General features: G+C 49.4%; 6 protein-coding genes across 6 annotated transcripts; 2 read left to right on the forward strand and 4 right to left on the reverse strand.

Annotated features, from left to right (window-relative positions):
• Positions 1–13: 13 nt before the first annotated feature.
• On the reverse strand, positions 14–1,819 carry LTR84_011639 (uncharacterized protein; the record flags this gene model as incomplete). The annotated part of the gene is made up of 2 exons (XM_064855167.1): positions 14–1,691; positions 1,749–1,819. 2 exons carry the CDS (start codon positions 1,817–1,819, stop codon positions 14–16), a joined length of 1,749 nt encoding a protein of 582 aa, XP_064708756.1.
• Positions 1,820–2,627: 808 nt separating this feature from the next.
• LTR84_011640 (uncharacterized protein) lies at positions 2,628–9,735 on the reverse strand (the record flags this gene model as incomplete). The annotated part of the gene is made up of 8 exons (XM_064855168.1): positions 2,628–2,714; positions 2,783–4,142; positions 4,192–4,365; positions 4,981–5,033; positions 5,109–5,607; positions 5,661–7,720; positions 8,734–9,189; positions 9,262–9,735. 8 exons carry the CDS (start codon positions 9,733–9,735, stop codon positions 2,628–2,630), a joined length of 5,163 nt encoding a protein of 1,720 aa, XP_064708757.1.
• Positions 9,736–10,871: 1,136 nt separating this feature from the next.
• Positions 10,872–11,867, forward strand: SDH2 (succinate dehydrogenase complex, subunit B; the record flags this gene model as incomplete). The annotated part of the gene is made up of 3 exons (XM_064855169.1): positions 10,872–11,289; positions 11,344–11,495; positions 11,547–11,867. 3 exons carry the CDS (start codon positions 10,872–10,874, stop codon positions 11,865–11,867), a joined length of 891 nt encoding a protein of 296 aa, XP_064708758.1.
• Positions 11,868–12,448: 581 nt separating this feature from the next.
• Positions 12,449–15,758, forward strand: LTR84_011642 (uncharacterized protein; the record flags this gene model as incomplete). Its single annotated transcript, XM_064855170.1, has 3 exons — positions 12,449–13,513; positions 13,546–15,408; positions 15,453–15,758. 3 exons carry the CDS (start codon positions 12,449–12,451, stop codon positions 15,756–15,758), a joined length of 3,234 nt encoding a protein of 1,077 aa, XP_064708759.1.
• A 304-nt stretch (positions 15,759–16,062) lies between these two features.
• LTR84_011643 (uncharacterized protein) lies at positions 16,063–17,154 on the reverse strand (the record flags this gene model as incomplete). The annotated part of the gene is made up of 1 exon (XM_064855171.1): positions 16,063–17,154. One exon carries the CDS (start codon positions 17,152–17,154, stop codon positions 16,063–16,065), a length of 1,092 nt encoding a protein of 363 aa, XP_064708760.1.
• Positions 17,155–18,050: 896 nt separating this feature from the next.
• Positions 18,051–20,282, reverse strand: LTR84_011644 (uncharacterized protein; the record flags this gene model as incomplete). The annotated part of the gene is made up of 1 exon (XM_064855172.1): positions 18,051–20,282. One exon carries the CDS (start codon positions 20,280–20,282, stop codon positions 18,051–18,053), a length of 2,232 nt encoding a protein of 743 aa, XP_064708761.1.
• Between the last annotated feature and the right edge of the window lie 927 nt (positions 20,283–21,209).

Genomic DNA, 21,209 nt, shown 5'->3' on the forward strand with positions numbered 1-21,209 from the left:
ATCATTCAATCAACTACGGCTGACTTCTCCCCTCGGGACTCCCCTGTGCCAAGTTCCCCGTGCTGCGCCCGACTTTCATTTCCTGTCTCCAAGTGGTCCTCTCGCCCTCAACGACACCGGGCCCGTTGTACACGCTGCCATAGAGCCCCGTGGCCCACGAGCGTCCTTGCTTGGCCGCCTCCGAGGTACTGTTCTTGAACCTCCTGCGATACCACTTGCCATAGACGAGCAAGTAATACAGGCGGAAACTCAACAGCGCGAATTTATCGTTCTCGAGATCTTCGGGGTAGGTCGCGCCCAGATCGACCGCGGCCGCGAGGCCGGAGATGATGGCGACCTCGTGCGCGTTGACCATGGTCCAGTTGGCCGCGAACCGCGTGTGGTGCTTGGCCTGCAGGAACATCATCCAGGGGACGACGAACAGGTAGTGTGTGAAGCTGTGGCACAGTTGATGCCACCAGTCCGTGCGGATGATCTTGGACTTGTCGATCTCGTTGTCCGTCCACAGGTGGCCGTCGCGCTCTTTGTTCAGGTAAATTGTCTGGAAGACGTGGTCTTCAAAGGGGACGTTCTCCGGGAATTGGCACTGGTAGTTGGTCGTGTCGAAGCACATTTCGAGCTTGCTCAAATCGTCTGGGTACATTTTGATGTAGTACATGGGCCGGAAGTTCTTGCGCGCGAACTCGTTGCGGACGGTTTGGTCGACGCCGCTGAGTTTCTCCACGGCGAGGTCGTCGCTATAGAAGTTTTGATAGTGCTTTTTCATGTATTCGGCGTCGGTGTGGGTGATGGTCACGTCGTCGGAGAACTTGGCGGACCCGAGGACTTTGCGCTCTCGCCATGACGATGTCTTGGAGAGAACTCGTTTCGCCGTGTCGGCTTGTACGCAGAGCACAATTTCATCGTAATGTTCCTCGAATGTGGCGCTGGCGGTCGGATCGCCTTCGCCTGGGTTGTGCCCGTCCGGTACTGGAGTGCGGTTCTTCAGGCTGACCAGCACTCCTGTCTTGTCGCGCTTAAGCACCGATACGAGTTCGGTGGATAGTCGAATTGTGACACCCCGTGAAAGAAGGTCTTTGCGCCACGTCTCGTAGAACTCGCTGAAGTTGGGGAAGACGACCATGGGTGGCATGTTCGAGGCAACCGATAGTGGATCAGGAGGATACCACATTCCATAAGTGGGACTGGTGCAGAGACGTTCGAGCATCATCGTGGGGGTTTCTGGTGTATAATTTCCGGTGCCCAGGAACAACGCCGTCATCGGCAAGGCAATCGTGTTGGTAAATTCATCCGAAAAGAACCACAGCTTGAAGAAATACTTGAGCGGGATCAGAGCGAAAAAGACCTCGAACCAGCGCATGAATTTCAACGCAAATGCTAGACGCTTGACTTCCTTCTGATGTCGTGCGATCAAGTCCGTAGGAAAGACATTCGACCAGAACGTCTTGTCTTTTCCAAATGACACCTGAAGTTTGACCGGGTCAGCGTGGAATCCCTGGCGGGCAAACATGGTCAAGGTGTGATGGAAGATGTAGCTCCCGCCCTGTACACCTTGGTTGAACCAGCTGGCACCATGGCGCTCCTTTTTGATAGGAACAGAGAATGCTTGTCCACCACAGTAATCGACCGCATCGATCAAGGTGACTTCGAATTTATCTGAGTGGTTTGACAGATGATATGCCGTTGACATGCTAGCACATGATGATTAGATCCTAATAGCGAATGATCACATCTGAATATAAACTCACCCAGCAGCCCCAGCACCGACAATGAGGACCTTCTTAGGACCATCCTTCGAAGTGAGTGGTTTCTGCGACATGGTACTCACGTTGGCAGAACTGCCTTGCTCAACGTCGTGTCTGAAAGAAGTACTGTCCATCAACGAAGGATCAGGCTCATAGATTGTTAGCTGAGAGCCTTCAAGAAGACTCAATCTATTGAAGCGGTATTTTCACTCAATGTGTGCACATGGATATGATATTGTAGTGAGCTGGTCGGGCCAAAAAGTCATGACGGGTGCATAAATGTCGACGTCATCACATCTTGGATCCATCAAATCTGTGTCAGGAACCAGATCTGAGATCGAATTCAATGCGTCCAAGCACCGCGGGCATAGCTTGCTTTAACATGGAACCATTGCCTGGTATCTCATGTAAACTGTACGTTCAACAAACTCATTGACATAGGCTGCTCAACTCAGAAATTCCAGCAGTTCAGTCGAAATCAATTGTGTTGGTGAATGTTTTGGGCTTATCTCAGCGATCTCAATTGTCGCTTGTGGCGCTTGGGCGATGTTTAGCCTCGATCGGATTTGAGCCGGGCCTATCCATACTGATTTATAACTGGAGATTGGGGATCCCCAGGCGATGCTCCACTGATGATGGACCATTCCGGAACATTTTGCCCAGCCATTTGTTTGTCCACTTCAAAATCTTGTAACATCCTCTAGGATAGCATGGGCCATCTTTATCTTGAAAGTGCGTGGGTGCTTATTTACACAATTCTGCATGGCAAAGCGATGTCTCAAGATTTACCAGGCATGAACAATGCAACAATGATATCTTGAGGACGACCTGCACTCGGCACCCAACTAATATCCAATAGTACTAGCTGAGCTGCAGAACGTCCTATTTGACATCTATGAAATACCGCTTCTTAGCAGCGGATCGGCCATACTGATCCTTGACTGCTTTGTGATGCACTCCATGTGGTCTCTGTGGGAATGGTTGTCAACTTCAGTCGTCTTCATTAGAGGCAATGGGGGCAGTTTGATTACACTTACATATACAGGATCAACAGGAGTGGACCAGTCATTGATGGACAGGGGAATGTACTCATAGGAGTCTTGCTCCTCGGCAAGTGAGGTGGTCTTTGAATCTAGAGCCGTTGTATTGTTGTTTTTTCTGAGAAGTGTGGGTAGTAACAGCCCTCCAAGAGGTTGCTCCTCGTCTCGTACGGCCGACCGATTCTCCATGCTTGTTGGCTTATGGGCCAAAGATTTGGTGGCCACATCCACAGTCGTTGGTGGAATAGAACTGTGCGTGGCAAACTTGGTCGTCAGCATCTCGGTCGAACTTGAGCCTTCACTTCCATCGGAATACAGATCTAGATCTGTGATTTCTGAGACTCTGGCAACCGCAGATTGTCCTCGGCCAGATTTATTAGGGAGCAGCGCTTCTGTTCGTTGTCTGGTCGAAAAGTAAGAATTCGAGCTTCGCTCTGTGGCCGTTACAATGGATCTTGCTCCGGTGATATTTTGTTGAAAATCCAAAGGAGTTGCCTTGGAGGATGTGGACTCCCGCCGAATTGGTGGCGACATGCTACTGCCCCCAAGTTTGGCCGGAAAATATTGCCCTTTGGATTGGTCTGGATAGTTCTTTGGACTCCGCCCTCTCACCACGATAAATTCGCTTGCCACTTGAGCAATCGTTTTCTCAGACTGGTCTCTGTTGATCGCAGCAATTGTTACACGTAGCTGATACCGCTGAGCAACACTTCCTCGGGTTTTCGTGGTAGCCCGTCGAAACTGGAGTCGATCCCAGCACACGTCGAGAGCTACTGGACCCGAGGTATCAACAGCCTTATGATCTAGCAGTATAGGCTGTACTGCTTCTCCTTTGGACGTTGAATCATCGCAGGTTGAATCGTTTTTAATGGGAATTTTGATCAGCTTCACGGGTTCTCCTTCTATGCTTTCGATGGAATCCAACTTGGCAACTAGTTTGAGCAGTCCTCGCTGAGATAGGATAGTCGCGCCTTCCCGAGTAAGATGCACTCGAGCACCGACTTTGAATAAATTCCGTCGATAGAACGTAAGTTCATTCGGTTCGGAAGCCGCTGTCCCACCACCGATCGCCTGATCCGGGAGTTTGATGCGTCCGCCAATTTGAGCCTCAAGCCGGAGTAGTGAAGGGTCAAGACTTGAGGGAGGCTTACCTTCGTCGTCGTTCAAATTGTTATGAAATGCTAGTAACGGTACGTCTAGTGTAATCGTATCCAGACTGGGTTTTCTGAGAGCCGACTGTTCGCGAACATGCTCCATGACACCTTCAGACTCCTGGGTCACTAGTAATGGATTATTGCTTGCCCCAAGGTCAAACCCCTCGTCATGGAGGTCAAAGTTGGCATCATTAATGTCATTGCTAGTTAGCTGTCAGTGTGTCGACATGAGAGAGGCTAGACTTGACTAACAAGAAGAGCGAGTAGTCGTCTTCGAAAGTGGATATCTGGATATCATCGTAGTTTTCGAAGATGTTCCCATATTGAATTGGGTCGAGATTGCGATCCAACAGGTCGCCTAAATTCTCATCATCGAGGAATGCCGAATCAGCCATCGAAAGTGCAATTGTATCGTAGGATTGAAGCCTTCATAACGAAAAGATGTCGTCGAAGCAAAGACGGGATCAAAATTGTGTGAGTGTTGGAATTAGGACGGTCCATATGATATCGAACAATTAGGCGAGGTAAGCTCCTGGCCTAAGATAGTCTTCAGCGGGGAGTCGGTTGGGCACGCGACTCTCCAGCCAAAGACGGAAGGTCGGAGCATGAATGCTGCTGAGCAAGCTATCAGACTCTACCTAGGTTGCACTAGAAAGGGGGCATGATACAGCTCATTTAGCTCTAATGATTCCCATTCCGGGGTATCTATGACTCTGATAGCCAATTGATACCAGAAGAAATAATACAACGAACATGCAGGGTTCCAACATCTTGCAACCCAGAGAACCACGACTTCGTATTTTATTCATGCCTCTCACCCTCATCCCCATACCCCGGCCACATAAACCATTTCTGCCCAGACCAGTGCCGAAGCCTGGAGCTGTACTAGAACAATCCAAGATTGTAATGAACCAGACCTTACCATGCATTACGCTGAAAGTAAATTACCCTTGGTATCATATCGCATTCAGGATATTTTCACAACTACAACCCATTCATTACTCTAGTCAAACCTGCTGTTCCATCCCGAGGAACTCATACACTTTCGCAAATCCAGATTCGGACAAAATTTTGTGTAAATGCTCTTGGTCGGCCTGTATGTTGGCAGTGGTTAGTACATTGATTTCGAGGTACTTGACAACGACGTAAGAATATAATACAAAACTCACCAGGAAGACGCAACAACCTGCAAATCCTCGCTCTTTTAATTGCTCAGCAGCGGTGACCAAAAGGGCTTGAGCAATGACCTCCGGTTGTCGATCGTCTGAGATCATCATACCTGTCACACCACCCATTTGTTCTCCCTCAAGAGGAAAGAGTCTGCCGAAGACTGATTCTGGATGGTACAAAATCGCTGATCCCACAATGTCGTCCGTTGCTTGCTCTTTCAAGACCACCACAGTAACTTTCTGGCTTCGGTCCTGCGCATGGTTATAAAGATATGTGGTGATAGCTTTCTGATCAATAGGTCGTCCAGGTGCAGCGTAAGGCTGAGCCTTAACTAGATGCCGCTGTAAAGGTTCTGAATTGGAAAGGTGTTGCACATGAGTGGCCACATGTCTGGCGAACAGTTTCTCCTGAATCTCGACTGGTGGTCTCCACAAGTCCTGCGCAAATGATCGTATCGTGAACACCGCAGTCCTGTTCCAATTTTGGAAGAGCCAGCCTCTGTGAGAAGAGTGTTAGACTTATCTCCACTCACGATCATAGGGAAAACGTACTTTGCCTTCACCCATTTCCTCAAAACAACATGAGTGGAATTAAGACGATTAGGGATTCCAGGGTAGATTGATGGAAGTGTGGTACCAAGTTGGAGACGTTTCATGCCACGCAAACCACGGAGGTAGGACAAAGCTCGTTGGTGCAAGGAAAAACCAATACCCTTCTGTCGCTTCTCAATATCTACCAAAATCAGTCCCACAGATGCTAGACCAAGAGACGAAACATAGTATGTAGCACAAAATCCATATACGACTCGTGTACTGCTGTTTCTAACCACAAAATGATGTGACTGAATCATCGGTTCGAAGTCCACCAAGTATGAAGAAGATTTGAAACAATAGGTGGGAAAGTGTGCTTCAACCATTTCAGCGCGGTCTGAGGAGGTGCTGAGTGTTCGATCCAGTAGCTCCTGAAGCCCGTCCAGGTCTCTCGACGGAACGAAATCTTCGACAAGCCATAGTTGGCGCTGTACTGGAACTCTTCCACTGTCCAAAACTGGTTGTGATTTCGATGAAGCATCGGATCGAGAAGTGGGAGTGAGCATGCCGAATAGTGCTCGACCCAGGCATCTCAAAGCCTCTTCGGTGCAATCATAGGTGCAGAGATATGTGGAAACAGTCTCGTCATTGGAGAAGTCGTATGGTGAGCTGACTGCCACGACCACACAGGGTTTGTGGTTGTTAGCAACCGAGGACTGGCTCTTACACAAAGTCAGGATATATTTCGTGAATCCGTATTGATAAGTATTTCGGAAGCCATCTGCGGTGAGTAGTACGACAGCTGCTGCCTCAGATACCAATCTTTCATGCAATGGACTAACTCCGCTGGCGGTGTATGATGTATGGACTACTTTTCCAGGCCACATCTTGGCCAAAGAGCGTCCAAAAGATTGAAAAGCCGCTTCGCCATCAAGATTACCAGCGGTTTGTGGTCTGGACCTAATCGCATGTGAGCTCTTCGTGGGTAGCATGGTGTCGTCTTCCATTGACATCGGAGATTGAGCTCCATGGAATGTTTCCACCAGAGGTGTCAACAACAAAAGCTTTGCCGTTGAATCTGCTCCGGCAGAGAGGGGAAGAACTTTTGGTCGATCGCGTATGAGCGTGATTGAGTTCTCATAGGCTTCAATTGACAGATCTTTGTGCTCTTCTTTCAGCAATTCTAGTCCATTGATTCCCGAGGGATTCAGAGCTCGGTCCCAGGTCAGAAGCTTGCGTTTCATGTCAGAAATCCTGCCGGCTGATTCAAGGATTCTATCGATCGACATGACGTTGGAAGCGACGGCTGCTTGAACTGCCGAGATTGCCTCTGCTTGGTTAGAGTAAGAGTTACATACCATTAGCAAATCACATCCGGCATCAATTGCCATAACGGATGCTTGTCCAACGCCGAAGCTCTCATACATGGACTCAATCTCAAGGCATTCACATATCACCACACCGTTGAAGCCAATTCGTTCTCGGAGAAGATTGGTGACGACGTGCCGTGAAAGGCAAGCATGTAGTACGTTCTCGTATTCAACATCCGGCATGGCGCATGCTCCAACCAGCATCGAATCGATATCATTGTCCACTGCAGCTTGAAAAGGGGCGAGTGATGAGTAGTACAATTGATCAAGCGTCCCAGGAACGCTAGGGATATCAGAGAGGTTTCCTGGGAACATCAAGTTACCATAGCCGGGAAAATGCTTCCCACAGCTCAGCAGGCCTCCTAAATGGTAGCCTTTGACGTATTCCAGACCCAAGTCGGATACAGTATGATTGTCTTCTCCTAGTGAGCGCACGCCCATTTGTTGAGCTTGGCCACGAGCATGAACGTCGAGGACCGGACCTAGAATGAGATTCACACCTAAGCACGCCAGCTCCTTCGCTGTCGCTGTAGCCACAGTCTTTGCCAATAGTGGCGATCTTGATGCTGCTATGGCCATAGCAGAGGGGAATTGAGTGATGTGGTCAGAGTCGAAAATCGAATTGACCAGACCATTTTCCTGATCGAGGGAAATAAGCAGGGGTTGCTGATGGCCCGCATCATAAGCCAACTTTTGTAAGGAGCCAATGAGCTATGTTCAACATTAGTCTCCATTGACAGAACTTCCAAACGCGGTCACACTACCTCTGTAGCCTGACGTGCATCTAAGCGACATTAGTGACGACGTCCAGGTTACGCACCACAGGGGGAAAACCAGGGCTAGAGGTTGGGTAAGTCATGTACTTACCTACTAAGTTTTTGGCAGAAATGCATATACTCCCCACATGGTGCTGCTCAATTAGGCTTCGAATCTGAGGCGTGATCTCTGGCCCTTCGAAGCCCAATATGAAGAGACTACCGATCAGCCTATCACGAGATTCGGATGTGGGTTCAGCCTTCCCATCATCCATTGTCAATAGTTGTCCGACAAAGACTTACTGCTGCACAGATTCGCTGCTCAAAAAATCCACGCGATTCATGAGCAAAGGACCGCGTGAAAAAGTGGTATATGTCATTAGCCACCAGCATGGTCTTGTGCGTGTCAGGAAGACGACGGCAGGACGACCAGAGCAAAACTAGGGGGTTTCGACTATTCCTCAGTATAGCGTCGTAATTTCATGTCATCTGTTGTATCGTGTACGTCTGATACAGTAACTGTAGATTGCAAAAGGAATGCCAAAGATCTCTCGCATGGATCTACGACAACCGTTACATATCGGCTTCTCGAGGAGAGGGTTACATCGGAGGAAGGAGTTGAGCACGAAAGCCAGTGAGAATGGCACTTGAATTGGCATTTGGGGAAAGCAGCTCACGTGACTTCCGTGCGCATCTTGTCGCAATGATCGGAAGTAGCTGGTAGACGCTGCGATAATGGACTTGGAACCAAATGGCTGGTAGTTATCTTGTGTCGTTCCTGGCGTCAACGGTTCCCAACACTTTCCCTTGGCTTTGATGAGAATGAGTCTCAGGAGCCAAATAATATCTGTTCACTAAGAATCGCCCAACTCAAAAATATGTGCAACTTCGTCGATGAAATGCCGTATTCCATCATCAGAGTATCGCGGGTTGGGAGTCTCAATGCTGAGGAGGAGTCTTCTTGCTCACAAGAGACTTGTCGACATTGATAGATGATTGTCTGAAATGAGCATCTTTCTGCTCAGACGCTAACAGCGCTTCTTTAGGGTTGCTAATGTCGGATACTTGTTTGGGGCTAGTGTCACGTATTGAAGCAGCATCAGCAGGGGCCGTGGTCCCATCAATGCATTCAGAACTCGTGGCCAGATCATCTCTCTGGTCATTCCCTAAGCATGATCGAAGATACACGTCCAGCTGCTCATGAGACGCGCCACTTCGGACGAAGTCTATGGCTGCGTGCACGTGCATCATGTCTGGTTGCCGCAAAACTTCGAGTAGATCGGCCAAAATATGCTTCTCTTGCTCGCTTTGTTGCCCTCTGCGTTGATGAGCAGCTTTACGGCGCTGGTCGAGCGAGCGGTCAATGACACATGGTATGTCGTTAGCGATGCAAGCTTCACAAGGTGACTGCCCATTGTTGACGCACTGCCGCAGTCGTTAGCCACATGAAGTCATGGGCTGTATTGGGAAGGAAATTCGCGCCCGCTGGGATCATACCTTTCGACGTTTTGCTCGACATTGGAGGCATGCGACAGAAGCATTGCGTACTCTGGGTCCACTATATCTGGCCAAGGCCTCTGCGCTGCTCAATGAGAGATTTGATTCTGTAGTGTTGGAGTGGAGCAAGCTAGGTTTGGCTTGAAGGGTCTTTAAAGAGCGTTTTCGTGGTCTCTGATCTTCATCGTCGGGGAGTCTGGTTGTTGTAAAGCTTCTTTTATTGACAGATAATGCACCTGTGGGGGGAGAACTAGCAATCTCCGGTTTGCTCGCAGTGGTCGGATCAGAATGGACCTCATTGCGAAAAGTAGGCGAGTGATGATAAGAGCTTGAGGAAACAGACCGTGTCTGATACTGAGGTCGTACAAGGCCCTGGGTCTGACTTGACTTGGCGCTCTGGTTGTTCGCAGCATCGTGAGAGGTGTCATCTAGGTCTGCATGTTCCCAGGGCCGAAACCTTGATGGAGGAGCCATATCTGAATCCATTCACATCTTAGTGGAGGGCTTATAGCTGTGCTAATGTTCTAGCATTCTGGCTTATTTGTGGTGGCTCAGATCACCCCATCTCACAGGCTCTATTCCGTCAAATCCGATCGTTGTCAGAAATCCCACAAGACCATGAGCTGGCAGCAGTATATAGGTAGTTATCAGATTGATCAACTATTTTCCCCGCGCGATAGAATCAACTCGTCAAGATGGCTAATTCTGGATAGTCACGATCAAGCGTCCGCATCGTCTGACGTAACGTGACGCAAGAGAGGACAGCCGACGTCATGTTGGTTCTAGATTCCAGTGTTGTGAAAGCCGTGTAATTCGAAATTGATCAGGTGAACACATCAAAACAAAACATAGAGCATTGCAATAAGCAGTCCTCTAGAGGATGGAATATAAACGTAGTCATCATCAGCCTGACAATTGGTGCTCCGCTTGGAGCTCTGTCATCACGGAAGAGACCCTCTTGTTATGGACCGGGAGTTAGCTGTTGCGCTGAATGGGGCGGCTTATCGCCATAGTGCTCAGCAAGAACCATCTGTCGACTCGAGCACAAGAAAGAGGTGTTGCACCTCTAATTGTCATGAGCAGTTTTGAAGAATTGGAACTTCCCTTTGATAATATCGCTAGAGCATGGCTCAGCATGATGACAAAAATGCCAAGACATCACGTGACTGTACGGGAATGAGCTCCGGGTTCACCACACGTAGTAGACACGAGTGACTGAGTGTATATCAGAGAGCGTTGATCCGGGCTTCGTGCATCATCTTGGGACTTTTGATGCATACTTAGATTGACCGACAAAGCGAGGCCTGGCTGTTGGCTGCTGGCTGCGACGATCGGATAGTAGAAGAAAAACAATCGGAAGAGACCAAAGTCTTCGGGAAAACTGCTCGGAAGGGGATCGGTCTTGGCACTTGCTCTGGATTATTTGCAACTCTCCTGATTGGATACCGAGGCTCAAAGCATCATCGAAGTCCCAAAGCGCCACAGCAATGCTCTACCTCTTCAGTCTTTGATTCCATTGACACCACCATTCTTTATACTCTCCACTCCTCTAGGTCACGAAACGCTGTGCGCGATCAGCCACTGTCGCCTACAAGCTTGACAAAGTCACAATGGCCGCCCTACGATCTGTAACACGCCTGGTGGCTCCCTCCCGATCTGCCCTGCGATCTTCCTTTGCCACGAGATCGTATGCCACAGTAACCGAGAAGTCGTCGTATGATACCTCCGCCAGCAGGCCACCCATCCCAGCGTCGAAGACCACCACCGTCGAAGAACCCGTTCCAAGCAAGGATGCAAAGATTAAGACCTTCCAGATTTATCGATGGAATCCCGACGAGCCCACCTCGAAACCTAGGATGCAGAGTTACACCTTGGATCTGAACAAAACCGGACCTATGATGCTTGACGCACTGATCCGGATCAAGAACGAGGTGGACCCGACCCTGACATTCAGACGAAGCTGCAGAGAGGGAATTTGTGGTAGCTGTGCTATGAACATCGATGGGGTCAACACACTAGCTTGCTTGTGTATGTTCTCACCCAGACCAAAACGCGGAGCTCGTGGCTAACAAGAAAATACAGGCAGAATCCCCACAGACACAGCAAAAGAGTCCAGGATTTATCCCTTGCCGCATACATACGTCGTGAAGGATTTGGTACCCGATTTGACTCAATTCTACAAGCAATATAAATCCATCAAGCCTTTCCTTCAGAGAGACACCAAGTCTCCCGATGTAAGTGTCATCGCAGAAGATGCTAGCCCGTGATATTGACCTTCGGAATAGGGCAAAGAATTTCGCCAATCGCCGGCCGACCGCAAGAAGTTGGACGGTCTTTATGAATGCATTCTCTGTGCTTGCTGTTCGACATCATGCCCATCGTACTGGTGGAACAGCGATGAGTACCTAGGCCCCGCCATTCTCCTCCAATCATACCGCTGGCTCGCCGACTCACGAGATGAACGCAAGGCTGAGCGAAAGGAAGCTCTCGATAACAGCATGAGTCTTTATCGATGCCACACGATTCTGAATTGCTCAAGAACCTGCCCCAAGGGTCTCAATCCCGCCAAAGCAATCGCAGAAATTAAGAAGGAACTAGCATTTTAGTTGGACTTGACGCTTGCTTGGAGTGTGGACGGGAATGGAGATATACATGATTACGCGACCTGTTGAGCGAGCTTCGGTACACTTTTATGTGCATCTTGAGGCAACAGCTGTGTAAATAAATACCATGCTTGGCGTTCACGAATGGCCACAGATGGTCATCTTGCAGTTTTGGAATTGGAATTTATCAGAATTAGCCATGCCTAGTTCATTTCATGTCTGCCTTTGATCTCATGTATCGTAACACCAAAGGTTTCAGCACGACCGTTAACAAGTACTTCGATAGTCTCGTGCACCAAGCGTAATACGATCTGTCAGTGTTGCGCAGGTCTACCTAGGTATTTGATGGTAGACACCGTGTATCTACCTCTGCTCTTCATAATTCGGCGCTATCAGCCCCAGACGGCTATACAATAATTCCCACCAATCATTGCTGGTCCGGCGTTATCTTGAACGGATCCGCTATTTCCGAAGCGGGCATGAATATGTCAACATCATCATGTGGAATCGAGTGTGGTTCAAGTAGATGTGCAACGGCGAGTCATCGAACAATTCAGAACATAGACCGCGATTAAATCGTCATCATGGCGAAGTCCGGTCAAGCATGTACAGCTCTGCAGGAGTGGCAAGACCTCAGTTGTGTATCAAGGGAGACCTCGGTGCACACGAAACCCAGGCTTCCTCTTACAAGCCCCGAGCGACGAGATAAATCTCTGGGCGATCTTCCCATCGAGATAACCCAGCTATCCAGGGCTGCTACCACCGAAGCCGAGCTCAAAGATACCGTGCTCTACCTCGGATATGGCTCGAACCTCTGTGCGGAAACGTTCCAGGGCAAGCGCAATATCAAACCGATATCGCAGGTCAATGTCGTAGTACCTGCACTCTCCCTGACATTCGATCTGCCAGGTCTTCCCTACACCGAACCTTGCTTTGGCAACGTGCGATATCGAAACGCGTCGCCACCCGGTGAGGAGGGGACAGCAGGAGGAGGGAGCTATCATAAAGATCGTTGGCATAAAGGATTGGTTGGAGTGGTGTACGAAGTGACAAGAGAGGACTATATTAATATCATTGCTACCGAGGGAGGCGGGGCGGGCTATCAAGATGTTCTGGTCGACTGCTATGCGTTGAACGGGACACTGCATGAGGTTGTCCCCTGCAAGCCATCGGGGTCTTATTTCAAGGCACATACCCTCTACGACAAGCAAGGGCTTTCTCGTCGACAGCACTCGTACGCGCAGCCGAGCCCTAGGTATTTGAAGTTGATTACAGATGGTGCGACAGAGCACGATCTCCCTCGAGAGTACCAGGATTACCTGAATCAGATTCGCACATTCCATTTGACCACCACCCAACAAAGGCTGGGACAGTTCTTGTTCCTCGCCATCTGGGCTCCATTCTTCTTGTTTGCGCTTGGGGGCTCGAAGATTTTCCTTCGACCTGATGGCACATATCCAAAGTGGATGGCGAAGTTGATTCAAATGATCTTCACTGCGTCGTGGAAGAGTTACGACAAGTTTTTCAAGGGGACATTTGGAGACGGCGAGAGGACGATCGGTGATGATGCGGATGGGGCAGCTGATGATCATATTGATGAGAAGACAGCGTTAATCCGGCGAGAGACCACACGTATGGTTATTGAGGAGGTATGAACACATGTTGTAGCTGATATACACAGTCATTTATAACTTATCATACTGTCCTCACACTGTGGGTAAATGCTGACCCAAGTTTCGCTTTCTTCTGGGTGCCACCTGGGCGACAAGCGTGCGGTTCTTTTCTGGGGCCGACAGTGTGGAAGGAGCGCCCATCCACCGACCACAAGGCAGGCACCACTGGCATGTTCGGGGTTGCACTTGCCCAATTTACATACCGCGACTGCCGCAAACTTCAAGAGCCTGAGGAAAGTGCATCTAGTCCACCATTCCTTCTTCATCCTTGCTCAGTCATTCAAAACCTCTTCGTTCATCACTTAAGAATAATGAGAAACAACCTCCATCGAACAGGTTGCTTCCAAGTGACAACATCAATGGCCCCCACAGGTCAATCGAGGCTCAAAAGACGCTTGGCCGGCGGATCCTTCTCCACCAGCTCACCACAAAGCCGACCCATCACTTCTGACGACTTCGACATTCCACTCTTCGAGACCGATCCAAATGCCTCCGTCAAACGTACAAAGATCGATCATGACCCACAGAAAAGCAAGAAGGCACCCAAAAAGAAGAGCCAGGTGGTCGACAAGCAACCAGCTAAAAAACCAAAAGACATTGTCAAAGCCATTTCTTCCGCGAAAAAACATACGACTGTGACTAACTCACGACCCAAGCGAGCTGCAAAGACTCCTGTGTATGTGGATGACTCAGATGGTGGTGAACAAGAGGCCGACGACACAAATTCCCACAATGGCGGAGCTAGTGGTGAGGGTGACAACCACCAGGAAGAGTCTGATATTGTCCATGATTGCTATGCATTGAGCAAGTCAGCTGTCGACGCTGCCCTCGAGGCATCGAAACACAGCTTTAATTCGAACCTTGAGGAGATCATTTGCCCTGCTCCTGAGTTCGCTCCTCATAGTGGCATAAACAAGAGCCCTGGCGAGGTTCGAAAAGTTGCTGACAGCACTAGCAATCAAGTCTCTTCTGAAAAGTTGAAAACCCCTGAACGAAAAATTCACAGCGTCAAGGAACCGTGGATGCCTCCTGTGGTGCAAGAGAAAGTCTTGAGAAAGACTCCAATCGTGCATTTTGGACCTGGTGGCCCCGACAATCAGGCAGTCTTGCAGAAGCCGCACTACAGGTTTCCAAAAATGTCTAATTTGCGGGACCGCTTAAGGAGCATTGATCAAGTGGAATACGAGCAAGAAGATCCTGGCGAGTTTGGTCAAGACCCCGATGACGTCGGGATGAAGGCAGTGTCTGACAGGTCACCTGAAGGACAACTCTTTAAGGACAATGCAACAATCTTGACACCTCCCCAGCCTCAAGAGAGAATTTCACTTCCACATCAAGCAAGCCAGGCTTCTGTATCGAAGCCGAATGCACAGCAAACGGCCGTCAAACAGAACTCTCCCGAGAGGACAGGAGCGGCAATAGGAAAGGCTGCTACAGGACACCCAGTTCGCACCAAGAGAACTCTTCCGCATACAATTCCAACAAAGCCAATAGAAGTGAAACAGCCCTTCCTGCCAGCAACTCCAGTCTCATTCCTTGCACGCCTACAAAATGAGAATGTCAAGCTTCATGGCATTGAAGCGCTTGTTGATAAACCCGAAGCCTTCATTGATTGTGACGCGATAGATACATCCGGGGATGTATCCATTACCCTTCTAAACGAAAACTTAGAAGTTTCCCAGAAGAGCCCGTCCCATCGATCTCGACATATGCGATGCCGACGATCAGTGTCAACTAGTTCGAGTTCTCAAGAAGATTCACCACCACGTGGCAAGGGACTAAAGGCTACGACAAAGCTACCAGTTGATCGACTTGAAGGGATCCGCGAAACCCAGCATGGACTCGTTGATTCTATTCTACTGATCACGAAGGTACGTATCTCCTGCCTTTCGAGATCCTTGCTAACTGTGGATAGGATGTAATGTTTCGTTTCGGAGCAGAAGAAGATGCAATCAAGGCCAAAGTGAACGCGTTCAATTTCGGAGGAAGAGCAGTACTCCAAACTTTGAGTGACAGTTGGAATGACCGCCTTGCTCACCATCACCAAAAGGTAGCTACATTGCTCAAAGAAGAGAGTGTCATTTTGGCCAAAGCCAGTGAAACAGTCAATGGAGCAAAGGCAGATGAGTCCGCTGTCTTGGGAGACAACACTGTTATTTTGAGGACTATCGATAGCAAGGCCAATGCGTTGATGAACAAAATCGCAGCTCTTCGTTGTTAGAAGTCAACTTGATAGCAGTTGTGGAGATCACTGAAGACGATGGATGAGAGTAGGGTATTGTCGCGTATAAACAAAGGTGTATACCATACGGGTTTGAGCGAACATGGGCAATAAGTTAATTCGGTTAGTGGTCGTTGGCTGATGGACTTTGAGACAAATGACAGGTTTGTATTGCTGCGAGCATCACGATGCATCCTGTCAGCACATGCGTATACTACAGCATCCGTAAATATACTGCACACAACTATATCTTCATCCGTGACTGTGCTTTTGAAACTCCACGCGTGCCTGACTTGCGTGGCCATCAAAAATGATTACCAGTCGCCGCCAATGCCAGCAGCTCCGATGGAGGCTCGATGTCCTCGACAACACAGTTCCCCTCGGCATCGACCAATAAAGCATGGTTCTTCTCAATCAAAATCCAGTCCTCGACCCGGTAAGTCGTAGGCTCACTCGCAACAACAACGTGGCGGCCATGCTCCGCACTACTCTTGACAGCATCCGGATTGGCACCACCAGCGGGCAGATCCGGATACTTACGATTCAACGTGACGCCGGCCATGGTCGAGTAGTACAGCGAGGGAGGCTGCTCGACAGCATGATTCCTGAGTCGGAAGGCGACCAGCTGCGCACCGTCGGTAACACAGACATTCAGACTATTGGCCTGGACATTGTCCACGCCGAGCGCGGCCTGCTGCAGTTGGACGACCTTGCGATACGCGGCGAGCAGGGCGTCGCGCATCTGCTGCACGGAATACTGGCGCTCCCAGGACTCGATGCCGCCACCGCCGCCACCGGTCAAGTACGTCATGTACAGGGCGGCGAGGTGCTCCGAGTCGGTGGAGCCGTGGACGCCCTCGAAGGCGGCCTTGGAGAGCAGGTCGAGCAGCGGGCGTCGGATGTCGCTGAAGCTCGCGATGATGCCGTTGTGCATCAGCGTGTGCCGTCCGAACACGAACGGGTGGTTGTTGATCGACGCCACCGACGTAGACCCCGTCGCGGCCCGGATGTGTGCGAATACTGCGGTGGTCGACGTGTTCGCGCAGATGGAGTGGAAGTTGGCGTCGTTCATTGGTGGCGAGGATGTTTTGAAGAGCGCCGGTCGGAGGTTGTTGGTGCTGGTGTTGGTTGATGAGGGGTCACTGGTCGTGGTTGTGCGCTGCGCGAATGAGCATCGTACGGGCGTGTACCATGCCACGCCGAAGCCGTCGATGTTGAAGAGCCGGTTGCGGAGGTTGATTTCTTGTTTGGTCGTTGCTTGGCCAGGCAGGTGGGAGAAGAGTTTGGGTAGGTAGTGGTCGTGCACTTGCTTTGCCAGACTGTGGTCGGGTGTTATCAGGACGTCTTCTAGGAGACATTCCTCGCTGGGCGAGAGGTACGCGAACCACCTGCACATCTTATTCCGTGGTGTGGTGGATTACCTTGGTTGGTGTGATGAGTGTGGTTGCTGAGAGGTTGGACTTGTGTCAGTAGCAGTTAATGGAAAGTATGTAGATTGCATGTGAGGAGAGCTTTGATAGAAGAACGACAAAATGTGAATGCGAGATATGAGAACGAGGGCTGATCACTGTGGTAGAAAGCTTTGCCAGATAGATACTGGGGAGGTGTCAACGATCTTTTGAATTAAAGTATCAAGTATTAGAACCTGAATGGGGAATCGCTAGACTTTCAAGGCTTGATTGCGAAGTTCCTTTTCTGCTTACATAGCTAGGTAGAGGACACGAAGGTTCGAGCTGAAAAGAAGCTTTGACATCTAAGAGCTCGGTAGTGGCACAGGTGTTTCTCTGCTTGTGGGACGATCGCAGGATTGTAAAAGTTGAATATTAAAGACACGCGTTGCGTCATCTTGTATCCAGATCCAGGTACAGAGTTACTCATGATTACCTACCTGTGTAGGGATCGAGATGGCTGGAATGGCTGCTGCTGTAGTAATCCGTCGTTGAGGAGCCACGAGTCCGTGGGTTCCGATGGGCGAGGGTGACGAGTCTATGGGGTTTGACATCAACATAAGCGAATGCTAAGCTTTCAGACTCTAGACACAACAAAGACCCTAGTGTAGGACGACTTGCGATCCCAGGATTAATGGTACACACACAGTGTTTGGTTTATATACTCGTACCTGTCGACAGAGAGGCTGCCAAATCTATATGCAACTGTCTGCACACTGATGCATGTATGGCTGAGATGACCCAGCATTAAACAAAAGAAAATCCAGAGCTCCATGCTTGCTTATGCAACCCAAAAGAAAGGCAATGATCCCAAAGTCAAAGATCTAGACCGTCAAATCATCATTCAAGCCGTCACATCCATTCCAGCATCGATTTCAACATCTGCTTCTGAACCAAAATCCGGAGTGATGGGATCAGAAGTCATGCCATCTTCATCTGCCTCACTCAAAGAATCCATCCCAATGCCACTATCGTAGCGTCTCCGACCACGTTTGCTGATACTAAGACCTTGACCTTCTGAACTGCGTCGAGACTTTTTGCCTCGAGACATTTCAACGCTCCCTGCGACATGGTCATCAGAGGTATCTTCTATGTCGGCGTATTCGGCGAATCGAACGATGCTGGCGGGTGTCATGGGTGCCGCATCGTCTGAGGTGAGTTCGTCACTGAAAAGACTCCAGTTGGCATAACGAACTTTAGAGCCCCGGATATGGCTCTTGCGTTCTTCGTTGATCTTGCTAATGCTTCGGATGTACTCGTTTTGGATTCTCTCCAGAGTTTGGGCACCTTGGTCAACCTCGTTCTTGTAACGCTCCTCGAGCTTGCTATTGATCTTCTTCAACTTATCGACCTCTGCGTTTGCCGATGCCAATGCGGTCGAAAGTCCAGAAATTCTCGAGTTGAGACCTCCAACCTCTTCCTGGTGGTTGGCATTGGAAGTGGCGAGTTGCTTCTCGAGGACCTTGAGCTGCTGCTTGACATCTTCAGAGTGCTGTCGAGCAGTAGCTAACGCGGCCTCCAAGTCGTTGATCTTCCTCAAGCGATCTACGGCGGACTCTTCAGCGGCTCGGCGACCTCTAGTTTCTGCTGCCGCTTTCGCTTCCGTGTCCGACATCTGCTGTGATAATTCTTCAAAAGTTGCAGTTCTGACATCTTGAAGTCTTGCCGCTTGTTCGGACTCGATCAGCTCCACCAGTTGCTCAAGTCTCGTGACTTCTTGTCGGTATTTCTCGATTGCTGTGATAAGGGAGCGGTTGTTTGAAGCATGTTCTTGAGATTCACGTACAACGGCTTGAGCTCGCATACGTATCTCCAACATTTCTTCAGCATTCTTATCGATTATGTCTTCCAGTTCCTTCACACGAAAATTGACCTTCTCTGCTGCAAGGATAGCATGATCGAAATTGCCTTTGAGGGTGCGCTGTTGATTTCTCATTGACTTGAGCTCAGCTTCACGATCTTGAAGTTTTAGTGCCACCGATTTGAGTTTCGACATGATTTCAGGGAGTAACTTGGCATTGTCGAATGCACTGACCGTCTCACCAGGAACTGTACGCTCCAAAGATAGACGCATCTCCCGGAACTGAGCTTTGATATTAGAAATACAAGTGGCTGTGTCATCATCGACAGACCCAAAGCCCAAACTCTGGACTTCCAAATTCATGGCTATAAGTGCGACTTCTGCGTCCTCAGCTCGGCTAACTGCACCCTTCAATTGTTTCGATAGATCATGGTAGAACGAGTTTGGTGCTGCTGGAATATCCAAAGCGATCGAAGCAGTACGAATCGGAGAATCGACAAAATTCAAGTTGTTTGCTGAGGTAGTCTGAGAGGTGCGGAAAAATGATTCTTTGGCTTGACGGGCTGATTCCAATTCAAGACCCATAGCAATGGCATCATCGCTGCCTGGTCCCGGTACTTCATCATTCGTATCTGCAGCTGTGTCCTCATAGATGCAGAAGGTATCACCGCCGTCACTTGCAGGACCAGAGGGAGCATTTGTAGGGACATGTTTCCACGAGACTGGCTCTGCAATCTCGCTAAAGCTCTGTCTCAACTGTGCAACTTGGGCCTCGGCTTCATCGACTTTCTCTTGGCTAGCAACACTGTTGACCTTTGCTAACTCAGCTCTAAGGTGTTGCAGCTCCTCTTCCTTCTGGTCGAGTTGGTGCTGTAGGTCTGCTAGTTTCTTCTTCTCATCGTGTTGTTGATGCATCTCTTCGCTGAGGCCATAGCGGCGGATTCTTCGAATGGTTCGCGAGTCAAGATCTTGTCGATAAGGTGTGAATTGGACATAGTCATAGTCTTGGTCTTGATGTCGAGTTGGTGCTGGGGTGGAAACTCTCCTCTTTGGAGTTTTCAATGTAGTCTTTCCAACCCAAGGAGTCAAACCAGTAGAACCTGACGCAGAAGAGTTGTTGAGTAATGCACAGTCCGAGAATCTAGCTTTCTTTATCGGTCGCTTCCTCGAAGGTGTCATTGTCTCGGGCTTTTGTTCATTGTCCTGTGAATTTTTGATTGGTGAGATGGCAGTGCTCGGCCGCTTTGAGCGTCGGAGAGGAGCAGCGTCAGCCATATTGATGAATGATCAAATATCAGCTGTGAGGAGTAGAATTGTCCAAGCAGCAGGCCCTGTCCGTTGGAAAGTTGTTGTTGTGATTTATGAGGTTGTGGTCGGTCGGGAAGAAGGTCGCATATAAACAAAGGCGCCAAATGGGGCAAGAATACACAATTTACCCGAAATGGCTTAGCCCGCCAAGCCGCATCCCAACGCGTCCTGGCGCGTCTCAAAACCACGTTCACTTGTCAGAATCATTGGTTAACAATGCATGTATTTCGCTGCCTCGTCGAGAAGGCTCTGACACGCATGATCAACCATTGACATTGGGCAGAAAACGCCCATCGTTGCGGAACGAGTAATGGTTCCAGATCCGATTCGCTACCAGCCAGGCTGCAGCGCTCGTGGTGGCTTTCGGATCGCAACTAGAACCCGAGGTGGAAGAGGTTGATGGCCCATCATGATACCTAAAACTAACACTGACGAGTTCTCCATGGCCTTGTCGTAAGCTTGATAGTAGATCGCCACGAGAGTGTTCAAAGATCTCGTCCGTCATTGTTCGATCATTTTGTTTACTTTGTCTCACCGGTATCCTCGCCTCGATTCCTTGGGTGTCAAAGACAAGAATGGGAATGGGAATGAAATAGGATTGATTGAGTTGGACAAGACATAAAACATACACCCCGTAACTTCCAGCTTCTACCTAGATACCTATCGTCCACGTTGAACCAGTCCATTGCCTCCCCAGGGGGACATCCAACCGCATTGTCACTCAAAATCCGTGTCCTCACGTGACTGATCACGTTGTTGATCGACCTCCATCTCCACTGACATTTCCTTCTTTTCTCTGGACATCTTTTTGGTCCGTCATATAATGTCAACTAACAAAGGGGGACAGACAGCTGAACATTCTGACTCTCATGATCTGATCCAAATGCTGTGCTT

This window comes from Exophiala bonariae (genome assembly GCF_035927105.1).
Source record: "Exophiala bonariae strain CCFEE 5792 chromosome Unknown scaffold_6, whole genome shotgun sequence".
Taxonomy (NCBI): Eukaryota; Fungi; Ascomycota; class Eurotiomycetes; order Chaetothyriales; family Herpotrichiellaceae; genus Exophiala; species Exophiala bonariae.